This window comes from Microtus pennsylvanicus, chromosome 12 (genome assembly GCF_037038515.1).
Source record: "Microtus pennsylvanicus isolate mMicPen1 chromosome 12, mMicPen1.hap1, whole genome shotgun sequence".
Classification (NCBI taxonomy): domain Eukaryota; kingdom Metazoa; phylum Chordata; class Mammalia; order Rodentia; family Cricetidae; genus Microtus; species Microtus pennsylvanicus.
Genome location: NC_134590.1, coordinates 63405995 through 63418757, shown reverse-complemented (window position 1 = coordinate 63418757; position 12763 = coordinate 63405995). Strand labels below are relative to the sequence as shown.

The 12763-nt window shown below is 48.4% G+C and overlaps 1 protein-coding gene across 3 annotated transcripts in view; it reads right to left on the bottom strand.

Annotated features, from left to right (window-relative positions):
* Positions 1 to 452: 452 nt before the first annotated feature.
* The window catches only part of Fam53a (family with sequence similarity 53 member A), a 32019-nt gene continuing 19708 nt past the window's right edge, over positions 453 to 12763 (bottom strand). For all 3 annotated transcript variants that reach the window (XM_075943968.1, XM_075943967.1, XM_075943969.1), the window contains 3 exons: positions 11220 to 11274; positions 8202 to 8941; positions 453 to 972 (listed from right to left, as the gene is read on the bottom strand). In XM_075943968.1, the coding sequence (XP_075800083.1) occupies positions 661 to 972; positions 8202 to 8804 (915 nt within the window). In that variant the 5' untranslated portion in view covers positions 8805 to 8941; positions 11220 to 11274 and the 3' untranslated portion in view covers positions 453 to 660. The remainder of the gene's footprint in view (positions 973 to 8201; positions 8942 to 11219; positions 11275 to 12763) is intronic.

Genomic DNA, 12763 nt, shown 5'->3' with positions numbered 1-12763 from the left:
AAAAAAAAACAAAAAACAAAAAACAACCATTTTCTCCAGAGATGATCATTTCCTGTGCTGTCCTAAAGCCCTTCCTCATAATAGTGTTCCTCCGTGGAAAATCCCTGAAGAGGTGCTAGCTATGCTGCCAGCAGCATCACTTTTGGGGACCGGTATGGCCACTTCACATCCCAGAAGCTCAACATCATGGGGCTACAGAAAAGCAGACTCAGGACTCAGCAGTGGGATCTCATAGATCAGCCCAGCGAGCTGCTAGAAGGCCAGGTGGTCACCAAGCCATAGTTAGTCAACCACAGACACCAAGGGCCAAGGGTGCAGATCACCCCGAGCACCCAAGGCTGTGATCCCTCCACAGGGAACCTGCAACCACCAGCCTCAAAGTTGTCAAGCAAATCATACTCTTTACACAGCAGGTTTCTGACAAAAAAAAAAAAGCAGAACTAGTCAGAATCTAGGCAGAACCATGTTTAATACAATGCCCTCTGAAAACCCATTTCAAAATAGAGAAGCTCTCCCAAACTGTAGAAGCCATAAAAATGCAAAATACTTCTTTAGGAAAAACTGAATCAAAATTACGCCTCAATTTTCAAAATAACACACAAGTTATTTCCACTGGTCAGGCACCAAGGTGACAAGACAGTAACTACGCTCAGTCAAAATTCAGTTGTTCTCGATCTGCTCCAGGTCCAGGTCGTTGTGGTCCAGTGGGAAGACACCCTCCTCTCCTGCACTGTCCCAGTCACTGGGCTCCCCACTGCTCCCACCCTCTCCTGTGCTGGCCTCTGGCTCCCCTGAAGCCCAGGCACTGGGGCTGGTTGGGCCAGGTCTAGGGATCCTTGGGCTGGAGCCAGGTGTGATGACGCCCACAAGGCCCTGAGAGTTACACGGGGAGGACACAACAGTCTTCGCCTGGGTATCGTCCTCATCATCTTCATAGTCCAGGGAGCAAAGGCTCTTTGAGTTTTTTAAAGTCTGCAATAGAAAAGACAGGGGCTGAAGGCATTTCTGATAGGTGTGCAAGAAACACTCTGCCTGCCACAGCACTGTGTCCTCAGTGTCCAGTCCACTCCAAACAGTCACCAAGCACCAGTTACCTTGGGCTGTTTCCTGGACTCTGCTCATCCCATCCCTGGCCTTATCAGAAAGCAGGGTCACAGAGTTCCCATAGTACCTACTAGGTTGGTACTGGGAAGACCATTTGGTACTGGACCCACCCAGAGAGGGCTGCATCAGAGCCCATGTAGCTCTCAGGAGACAGACTATCCAGGAAGATCCCAATGCAGCCCATCTCCAACAACACCCAGTTGTTCCCAAGAGACCTCAGGCAAGGTCAGCCAGTTGGAACTCATTAGACCCCCAAACACCCATGATTCATTCCTCAAATCCTAACAGCCTCAACCCTGCTTCTCACCTTCCTCTCTCATTTTCTAAAGGCTAACCTTCCTCAAATACAACATGTGGAAAGCTTTATCATCCTAAATCATCTAAGAAAAAAACACACACATACACAGAAGGGGCCTCTGATTACCCTTTTCCAGGCATGCACTCTGAGCCCTGCCAGCATCTTAGGATGCCTCCAGTATGTACCTATCCAAGACAAACCCAGGGCACAGAGCCATAAGGGCCAGCTGAGAGGCTGTGTTGTCTGCATGTCCTCTGGAAATTCAACTGTCAGTCTCTGCCCCAAACCAGAGTTCTCTCCCAGTTCCAATAGTCCTTGCCTACTCAGAGGGCTTCTTAGACTGTTCACACGTCTCTTAGAAGTCACCTACATCCTCAAGATGCACATACAGTAGAGCTACATCAGACCAACTGCCTTTGACATGGCTAGGCCTTGTTTCCCTGCCGCTTCCCTGGTATGACCTGTGTTCCCCTTCCAGGAGTGCCCAGTCTCTTTCACATGCCCTATGTTCTCTCCGCAATCTCCAGCAGGCTCCTCTAAACTGGCCTCTGACAGGTGCCATGGCTGAGGAGTCTAAAAGGTGTGTGAGTACAGGGACAGCAACACAGATGGCAGAGCACAGACCATGCAAGCCACGCTGGCCGTCAGAACACAAGGTAACCAGTGCTATAAGACAACAGAAAAAGCCTTTCTAAGTGTCTCCTAATTGAGACTGAGACACACAGAGTCACAAAAATAGAGACACACAGAGAGAAACAAAGTAACCCAGGGTGGCTTAAACTTGCTATGTAGGGGCTGGAAAGATGGCTCAGCAGTTAGGGTACTGGCTGCTCTTCCAGAGAATCAGAGTTCAATTCTCCGGCACCCACATGGCAGCTTCTAAGTGTCTATAGCTCCAGTTTCAGGGGATCTGACACAGCCACACATTCAGGCAAAGCATCAATGTACATAAATAAAAATAAATTAAAAAAAAAACCTCCTATGTAGCTGAGCCTTGAATTTCTGATCCTCCTGCTTCTTCCACCTTCTGAATGCTGGGTTTCAGGCATGTGCTACCACTCTGGGCAAAAATCTATTTTTTGACAAGAAGATCCCTAGAAACGGTCCTATCACAAACAGACAGAGACACACAAGCCCTAGGGAGAACAGAGCAGTGCTTTTATGGGAATTAGTCGTCTCCACAAGACAAGCTGCAGTATCTTTTGTTTTTATTGTTCAAGTATAAAGAGTGACTCCCTGCTGAGCATGTGACATTTGACTGTGTACACAGCTATTAGCCTAGTCCTCGGGAGCTGGAGGGCAAGAGGATCTCAATTTCTAGGCTAACTGGGGGGCAAACGAGAGACTCTGTCTCAAAAACAGTAAACCAATTTGAGAAGTAATATTCTAAAGAGCAAATCCTTAAAGATATCAGCAGCTAGATTCTGGTCACAAAAATAAAAAGGCATAATTTATTTTTTACTCAAATCAAAATGAACTTGACTATCCATGTCACTGTATCAGCTGGAGGACCTGTGCCAGTTTGTTTCCTGTGCCCCTACTGGACAATGAAAACATCCAAGTGCAGGACAGTAGACCATGGGCACACACCAGCAGCCCAATCTCCTGTCCTAACAAGACATATACTTGGGTCTGCAGTCAGAAGCCTGCCCTCAGGACTTACACACTGGTCTCACAGATGTGTGAAAACACTGCTAGGCCCACTGCCCTCCGAGTCAGCTCAACAGGGAGCAGCTCTTATGGGCTCCTCTATTCACAGAGAAATAACTACCAATCAACAAAGAACCTGACACAAAACCACCATCTCTGAGAAAGCCAAACCAGAAAATAGGGGCCACAGGTCATACTTATGCTGACTTGAACTGGCAACATCCCCAAAGGATGTCCCCAGAGGAGGACCAAACACCTACTGCCACTCATGATGATCTGCATGTAAGTAAACAAACTGACAGGAGCTACACATGCCAGAAATCCTTACAGGGCAGCGACACTGACATGTTCTGCTGTGTCCAGTGACCACCACTGCAAGCCTCCTCAGCCATGGTGAGCCAGGCGGGTTCTGGGAAAACAGCACCTCCTACAACTACACTGACACTGCTTCCACAGGCATCCCAGGGTTTGCCTCTCCGCCGCCAGCACTGACCACATGCTGAGGAAGCCACCTGGCAGATAAAGACACCTAACCTGTGTCCACAAGCTCCACTTTCTGCTAGCAAAACTGCTCTACAGGCCAAGGCAGAGCCAGAGTCTGAGTCAGGTAGAATAAGCCACACCTAGAGCCTAGCTGTGTGTGTGTCTGTGCCAGGCCAAGATCCCAGTATGGCCAAGAAATATCAACTGACTTTTGGACATAACCAGGAGGCCTCCCTCAGGTGTCAGGGAGGGGAAACATCAGCCTGTTCCACATTACAGAGGCCTGAGGAACATCCATGCCTTGGTATATGACACGCGTATATATGTCCCATATACGTCACAGGGAATCCAGTCCTTCTGACCACCCTGCAGTGCCTGCCCCAGCTCTGCTCAAGAAGAGAGGTCTCGGCCGGGCGGTGGTGGCGCACGCCTTTAATCCCAGCACTCGGGAGGCAGAGGCAGGCAGATCTCTGTGAGTTCGAGACCAGCCTGGTCTACAGCGCTAGTTCCAGGACAGGCTCCAAAGCCACAGAGAAACCCTGTCTCGAAAAACCAAAAAAAAAAAAAAAAGAAGAAGAAGAAGAGAGGTCTCTGCTCAGGAAAGAGAAAATTTCAAAAGTGGATAAGGGTTCTAGGAACAGTGGGGATAATGGGACTAAATAAAGCCCTGTGCCCCAAATGCAGAGTTCCAGGACCCTGGAGGGCTCCACTCTCCAGACAAGTCTTCCCAGGGATTCAGTCTCTAAAGAAATGGCCAGAAACACAGGAGTCCCAACACCAGACTACTCCAGAAAACTCAAAGCTGAGGTGTGCTCAGACCCATGTCTTAAACAGGAGCAAATGGAAGGTGCCACCAAATACTAGAGAAAACATCTCACCTGAAGACAGAACAGAATAACCATGAGGGACACCCTGTAAGGACAAGAGCCAAAAAATAATTCTCCCTCTCTCAACAAGATGCAGAGTTCAGAGGGGTAAGACATCCCTAGCCTTTCAAAAGAAGATTCACTGACTGGCAGAGAAACACCAAGGAGACAGGAAAAGACACAGTGGGGAAACTCAAAGGATCGTCCCAGAAGTGGACATCCAGTAGCAGACTTCCTACACATGTGCTGGAGATCAGACTCAGGTCCTCAGGCTTGGATAGTGAACACTTTACTGACTGAGACGTCTCCCCACCCTCAAGCATTCCTTTTTTAAAGGAATGCTTTCAAAAGTCCTCACAAGGACTTTAAGGTTTTTTTGAGACAGGTATGTGACATACTTTTAATTCCAGCACTGGGGTCACAGAGATAAGAAGGTTCCTGGGCCTCTGGTCACTTGGCCTAGACAAACTGGTGAAACCCATATCCCAGAGAGAAACCTTGCTTCAATTAAAAAAAAGGGGGGGGGGAATTCCTAAACTAGCGTAATCCCTTACTGCATCATAAATATTTGCATATTTGCTCTTATACCACAGGTAAGTGTAGTCCTCAGCCCTCATCAAAGAAACTTCACTGAAACATACGGAGACCTACAAACAATCAAAAATACAGTCATGGAGCCCAGCCCCAATGGACACATTTACAACTCTCCACCTAAGGTTCAGAGAACACTGTAGAAGAGGGAACAGAGAGATTATAAGAGTCAGAGGACCAAGGAGTTTGCTGTGAGACTGGGTTTCCTACTAATGTCAGAAAGCATCTGTATGCTTTTTTTTTCTCACCAACATGACTGTCTAAACACGAGTTAAACAATAACAACAGACATGCCAAAGAGAACCAGGGAAAAGACCACAAGGCCTCAACCCCACACACAAAAAAACTACAGATATATATGCATTAATAAAAATTAGTGAAAAAAAGGCCATGAATTTGAAGGAAAGCAAGGAGAGGTATAAGCAAAGGTTTGGAGGGAAGGAAAGGAAAGGGAAATGATGTAATTATAACCTCAAAAATAAAAGAATTAATAGTTTAAAAAATACAAAATAAAGTGGGTGACATTCCTGAGCATACCATCCAAGGCTGAACTCTGGATTATTGTACACATGAACACATATGCCCACACATAAATACACACACAAATAAAAGTAAAAGCAAATACACAAAAAGCCACAATGTTATTCTCACCTGGCCTCCTATACTACTCCCCCTGCCCCTACAACACCATCTGTCTGCACAATCCCAGGTTTTGAGCCAGTGCCTGCTCAGTACACAGTCACTACAAATGGTTTGCAAGCCAGTCCCATAAAGCAAATGCATCATGGTGCATGTGGACTACAACGGACCTCACAGAAATTAGCTGCCGCAAACACTGCAGTGCCTCCTTGCCAGCTCCTCACAACACACACGCTAGAAAGATTAAGAACATTAATGTGTCCCACAAAGGTCAACGGTCAGGAACCACAGGAGGGAGCTGGGAAGTAGGTCCTGCAGGCAAGCATGACCAGGACCTTCCTACTGAGCTTCCTGTCCCGTGACCTGAAGTCACAGGATAGTGAGACAGCACAGCTCAGATGCTTCCAGCTGAACTGGGCTCACCTGCTACCCAGCAACAGCTAACTATCCAGTGATGCTGACCTGTGAGTAAGTCACAGGGGTTATGGGGACTCCACAGCTAACTATTCAGTGATGCTGACCTGTGAGTAAGTCACAAGGGGTTATGGGGACTAAGTAAGTGGAGACTGACTAGAACAGAGGGCATCCGAATCCTGAAGCAGACAGCTGGGGTAGGGAGGGAGAAGGGACAGCCACTGCTCAGAAGGACTGAACAATGGAGCAGAGATGAGGTGGGGCCCATAAGACACCCTACCTCCACAATGAGCCCATGGACAGATTTACTTTTCTCACCTCCTATGGAGCCCAGAGTGTTCATGGCATCTCAGAGCAGGACTATCCCTTGGTTATCACCCCGTCTTTGTTATACACTATCCCCTTCCCCAAAAGGTACCAAGTCAAGGACTTCTCTGCTGGCATCTTCATCCTACGCTGCTGTCCCCCTGGCATATGTGATGATGCCATATGCCACACCCAAAGCACTGGCTAGCAGGGGAAGCTTGGGTATCCAAAACTTGTTAACTTTCCAACAGCCAACATCACACTAAAGGCACCACCACTTCCCTTCTATCAGACCTCTACAGTCACACCAGGGAGACTGGGCTTTCAACCCTCACAGTGACCAAGAAGACCTGGAAAACCTGACTGTCAGGCAGCATCAACAGTCACACCAGCAGAATGCAAAATAGACATCAGCAGGAACTACGCTACTTTCCACAAGCCTGGGACTGCCAGACAGGCTTCTCCCAAATCAAGGGCACTCTGTCCCATCTGTACTGTCCCAAATATGGCCTCACCAGACACACTAAAGCAGTTTCTTTCAGGACAGCCCTGGCACCACCCACAACACCCAGAGTTTGACATGCACTCACAGTAGTGCCTACAGGAGGCAAATCAGGCTTGAAGCCTTGGGACAGATATGGGTGATAGGGAGTCAGGGAACTGCCAATGCCAGTCACCAAGAGAGGCACAACCCTGCAAGAAGTACCAAGGGGGCCACAGATTTAATTCCAGCATTCTGGAAGCAGAGACAGGCAAATCTCTGGGACTTCAAGGCCAGGCTAATCTACATAACAGAACAGCCAAGGCTCCTTAGTGCGGCCCCAGCTGGGGGTGGGAGGGAAGCAGAAGAGCCTACTATTCTGCTCCTAGCTAAGGACCAACATAGAGGGAGCAGAGCTGCTGGGCTCCACTCCAGCTCCCACAGGGGTCCAAGAAACCCTACAGAAGCCCCAGATGCGTCCAAGTAGACATGCCCTCTTAGATACAGTGAGGGCCCATTCTCACTGTTCTCTTCTCCTCCTTCCCATTGCCGGCAGTGGGCACCTCTCTGTGATCCACATGAGAGCAGACAGTGGTATACTACACCAGTTAAAACCCAATGCTCTGCCAGGCGGTGGTGGTTCACGCCTTTCATCCCAGAACTTGGGAGGCAGGTGAATCTCTGAATTCAAAACCAGCCTTGGTCTACAGAGCAAGTTCCAGGACAGCCAGGGCTACACACAGAAACTCTGTCTCAAACAAAAACAAACAAACAAAAATAAAACAAAAACCCACAAAAAGAACAACAACAACAAAACAACTCCTCAGAATGTGTCAGGGATGTCCAGATTGTGATAGCACAGCACATCTAGGTACCTGCTGGTCTCTGAATGAGGCACAGCCCAAGTCATAAGCCCTGGCTCCTGGAGTCATCACAAGCCAAGGGTCTAGGCCTTCAGTGGTACCAAGCTCTGCCTCAGCTTCCAGGAAAGGCTTCTCACTTTATAAATAACTGCCATGCCCAAAATGTAGTGAGGGTTCCCAAGAGATGAGGCTGCACCAAATGCAATGGCTTCATTGAACTTCCACACTCAGCCCCTCCTTGCTTCCTCAGAGCCCAGGATCCAGGTTCCCTATGTGGGTGCTCTGCCTGTGGGGTATGACTGAGGTTTTGGGGTTAGCGGGACAAACCATCCTCCCATCAACCAAGCTATGCCATGTTCCTTGACAAGATGGCCTTACACAGCATCTCAGCTCAGAAGAAAGTAGTCAAGTAAGATTAGAGGGCTGCTAGCCATAACCAGCCTTACTCTAAGACCACTACAAGGCAGAACATAGCTCCCTGCAACCAGAACAGAACGCAGCCTCACCCGTGTCATTTTCAGAAAGTCCAAGGACGGCCGTGTCCACCTGGCATCCTCCTCCCGTCTCCGCTTGCGCCGGACCCTCCTCCCATCCAACACACAAGGCTGTGAGCGGCACCGGAGCAGGCCATGGTGTCGGCCTAGCTCAGGTGTGGATGTGGGGGTGCTGCTGGCTGAAGGCAGGCAAGCGTTCGCATCTACAAGGTGCTCTTGTGAGAGAGACAGTCGGCGCCTGGAGGAAAACGGGCAGGATCCTGCAGAAAGCCAAGGCGGACCTGAGCTTGCACTGCCCTCACTGCCATCCACAAAGCCACTGCTGGCTGAAGCTGGCCGGGGCATCGGCGGTGACACAGAACTCCTGGGCAGGCCTGAACGCCCCTGCAGGGCAGGGCTCCCTAGAGCGCTGCAGCACTGCAGGGTGGCGCTCCCACCACTGTTGCACCTCCTCTTAGAGATGGGAGTCCACACCTTGGAGCTGCCAGGGCGCCATGGGGAGCGGCATCGAGCCAGCTCCTCTGGTTCCGACAGGGACCGGCAGTGTCGCTTGGTTGGTGGTGCTGCAGGTGGCCCTGTGCTCTCATGGAGGTCCAAGAAGCTGCCCACATCCATAGGCCCTGGAGATGCCAGCTGCCATTTGAGACCTTCGGTGTGCGACACACCAAGTGGGCCTAATGGGAAAGGGCCTGAGGCCACCTGGCTTCCAACGGGCCATCCTCCATGTAAGGCCTTCCAGGGACTTTTGTCCACTAAGGAAACACAAAGGTGTATGAAGAAACAGGTAAGCAATAGGAAGTCACACTGCTGCCTCCCTTCCCAGGCTCACAGACACATCTGAACATAAAATACCCCTGCTCACATGGTTGGTACTACCCTATCTTCAATGGCCTTTGGCACCTGAATCACCAAGCTTCACCTGGTCTTTTTTTCCTTTTTTGAGATAGGGTCTCTCTATATAACCCTGGTTGTCCTGAAGCTCATTATGAACACCAGGCTGGCCCTGAAGTCACAGATCCATCTGCCTCTGCTTCCTGAGTTCTGGGATTAAAGGTGCGTGCCACCATGCCTGGCTTCACCTGGTCTTAAGGAGTTGTCTCTCCACTTGTGTTTCCTGAAAATAACCTGATTCCAATCTTACCCCCATTCACTAATATACTGTGTCATCAAAATGCTTTACTCCTGTCCCTGGCTGGCCTCTAAAGGTGGACCTTTGCCAGCCAGGAGTCAGACGACACTACTTCATAGAAACTGCCACATTTCTTAATGACCAAATCAGAGTTTCAAATCCTACAGATAGAGGCTGTGGCTGAAGCTAGGTATAGTGGCTCATTCCCGTTATCCCAGGATTTGTGAGGCAAAGGCAGAACTGACAAGCGTTTAAATTAGAGTTTTCCTTTGTGTCTGAGAAACACAGTGAAACCCTGTCTCAAACAAAACAAGACTTGGCCTGGACATCTGCCTGCTGGACATTGGACTGTGACCCTGCCCAACATCCTCAAGCCTCCACTTCTTCAGTTCTAAAGCAGGTTGCTGGCAATAGCCCCATGGTGGCTGGTCATCCTGCAATACCGTGTACCTAAGACATCACAGGTTAAGTGCAACAAAAGGGGGTACTTCTGACCCTTCCATCAAGCCCCCTGAGGAAGACTTAGGAGTCCTTAAGACATCTGAGCCCAGACTGTAGCTCACAAGTCTCAGCACCCCAGGAGCTAACATAAATCTATATCTCCCAGGGGATATACCCACATGACAGCTCTCCATATCACTGCCCAGACTAGTCCAACTCTCCTCGGGTCAGTTTAAGCACTCAGTACAACCGGGCATCCAGACCCTGCATGAGCTTCTCAGAGCTACCATGGCCCTAGCTTCTATTCCTCTTGTTGGCTGCAAAGGGCAGGCATCTGCTCCAGCCATCACTCACAGATGTGCAAAGTCAGGTATGTGCGTGTCTTCATATAGTTAGCCCAGCTGTGAAGCCCAAATATCCAGGGACCTGACCAAAGGATGCTCTAGACACTCTTGATGGGAAGGCATCCCACAGGTCACTCAGCCTTTCCCTGCTTCTTCCAGTCACTGTCAAACTAAGGGACACTGGAGTATGGGCCAAGAGACCAACAGGAAACAGCCAGGATCACTCCATCAAGGGCCCTGGGATGACCTGAGATAGCAAGAAGGCAAGAGTGCCAACTGAGGGAAAAAGGGAAGAAAGGAGTACATAAGAGGCCCCCAGAAACTCTGAGGAGGGCCTGAGGCAGTTAACATGGTCCCATATGCAGGAGGGACTGGAGGAGCCAAAATCAAGTGGGAATGAGGACACAGGTCAAGTGAGATGGGGACAGAGACCTCATGTCCTACTTCCAACTGTTCATGCAAAGGTTAGTCAATACCTCTACTTTTGTAATCTGGTGTTCGGCAAGGCGACTCTGACATGGTTCTACCATGTATGCTGCTCAGACTGTCAAGACCAACACAGGATTATTCTAACCTCAGGATCTTTGCTTGGATTTATCAGAAGTGTGCCCACACTTAGGGACCACTGTTCTCCGTAACTCCTAAAGAGCAATGTGTCAGGAAGTGAGGGCAAGCCTAGGTAGGTTCAGTATTTGTTCAGCCAGTGTATATCACAGTAGAATGGCAGCCAGAACACGTACCACCTGATTATCCTTCCCCTGATAGCTAAAGGAAACCACAAAGTGGGCCTTGTGTCTTACGTAAAGGGTAAGGCCCTCTCTAGCTCCCTCCCACATCAGCAGCAGCAGCAGCAAAGAGAGGCCCTACTGAGCCTTGACCCTGACCCATCCTGCTTAGAGACCAGTTCTGACTTCTAGATCATGAGCAGGGAGGGTGGTGGCTCGTGATCTTCCTGTCCCACATGTAGGTCACACAAAGGCCTCCCTGAACCTTGCCCTAAATATCTGACTCAGTGCAGCTCCAAAATCCCCTCCTGGCCAAAGACCCAACACCACCTTGCTCCATCATCAGCCTCTTCAGCCCTAGAAAGACCCTACCTGTGCTCCTGAGACTTACCGCCAATCTCCAAAGGGAACAAATGGCCACTTTTGTTCAGTTTCTCAGCAGAATACTGAAAGTGACAAGAGAGAAGTCTCAGCACTTATGTGAAAACTCAAGCGTTCACTACAGTAATGTCATTTCTCCCGAACACCTCCATTGGTGTTTAAAATTACAGGCACTGACCTCTAGAAAATACCGTTTTCTTAATAAAAAGGTTGAAGACTTTATTAAACATTTATTTTCTGTATGGGGTGGTTATGTATAGCTATAGTGCACATGTTAAAATGAGAAGCAGTTTATGGGAGTCAGTTATGTCTTTAAAACCATGTGGGTTCCAGGATCAAACTCAGGTTGCCAGGCTTGGCAACAAATGCCTTTACCCACTGAGCCCATTGGAAGTTTTTTTTTTTTAACCTTACAAAATCTACCTGAACAAACGGACATCATCCAGACCCACTACGTGCTTCCTCATACTTGCTCTTGAAATTTTGGCCTTTTCCTTTTGGATGGTCTATACTAATGGTCTTTTAAACCTGAGGGGCTAGAAAGACAGTTCAGCAGTTAAGAAACAGCTCAGCACTGGTTACTCTTTCAGGACTCCAGTTCAATTCCCAGCATGCACACAGACGCTCACAGCCATCTGTAACTCCATTTCCAGGGGATCTAATGCCTTCTTCAGGCCTCCTCCAGCACCAGGTAGACATGGTGTACATATATTCAGGCTAAACACTAATTCATGGAAAATAAAAATAAAGCTTAAAAAAAAAAAGACTGAGGATCTGGGGTGATGACTCACTGGTTACAAGCACTGGCTGCTCTTCCAGAGAACCTAGGAACTGGGTTCAATTCCAATTCCCACACCCACATGGCAGCTTACAACTGTCTATAACTCCTGTTCCAAAGAATACAATGATCCCTTCTGGTCCCACAGGCGGCTGCACAAAAGTGGTGCACAAACATGCATGCAGGCAAAACACCCATAACACAAAAATGAAGGAAAAAAAAAGACTGAGCCAAGACCCAAGAACTCTTTACTGGTCATGACAGTCCAAATATAGTATCTTGATGGTCCTAGCTTGATGGTCCCAGTCCTGAGAAGGGTCCAGAGAGCAGAAAAGAAAACCTCCAGGAAGGCAGATAAGCTATTGACAGTCTCAAAGATAAGCAGAAAATGCCATAGCAACTGTACCAGAAGTCCTGGAGAACTACTGTTGTTTCACATATAGAGAAAGCAGGTGTTTAGCATATACTTATAATCCCAGCAGTCAGGAAGGTCAAGGCAAGAGGAATACTCCAAACTTCAGATTAGTTTGAGCTACTTAGCAAGACCCTTGTCTAGTCAATCAACCAATCAATAAGTAAAACAAGTGTAGAGATATATGCCTGTAATTCAGCAGTTGGGAATTTCATAGAGATAGAAAAAGAAGGATCAGGAGTTTGGGTATATAACATATTCAAGGTCAGGTGGGCTAAGTAAAACTCTATTCTCAAAAAAAGAAAAAGAAAGGAAAAAACAAATAAAAATAGAAGTTAAAAGTTGGGTTTATGACTCAAAAAGT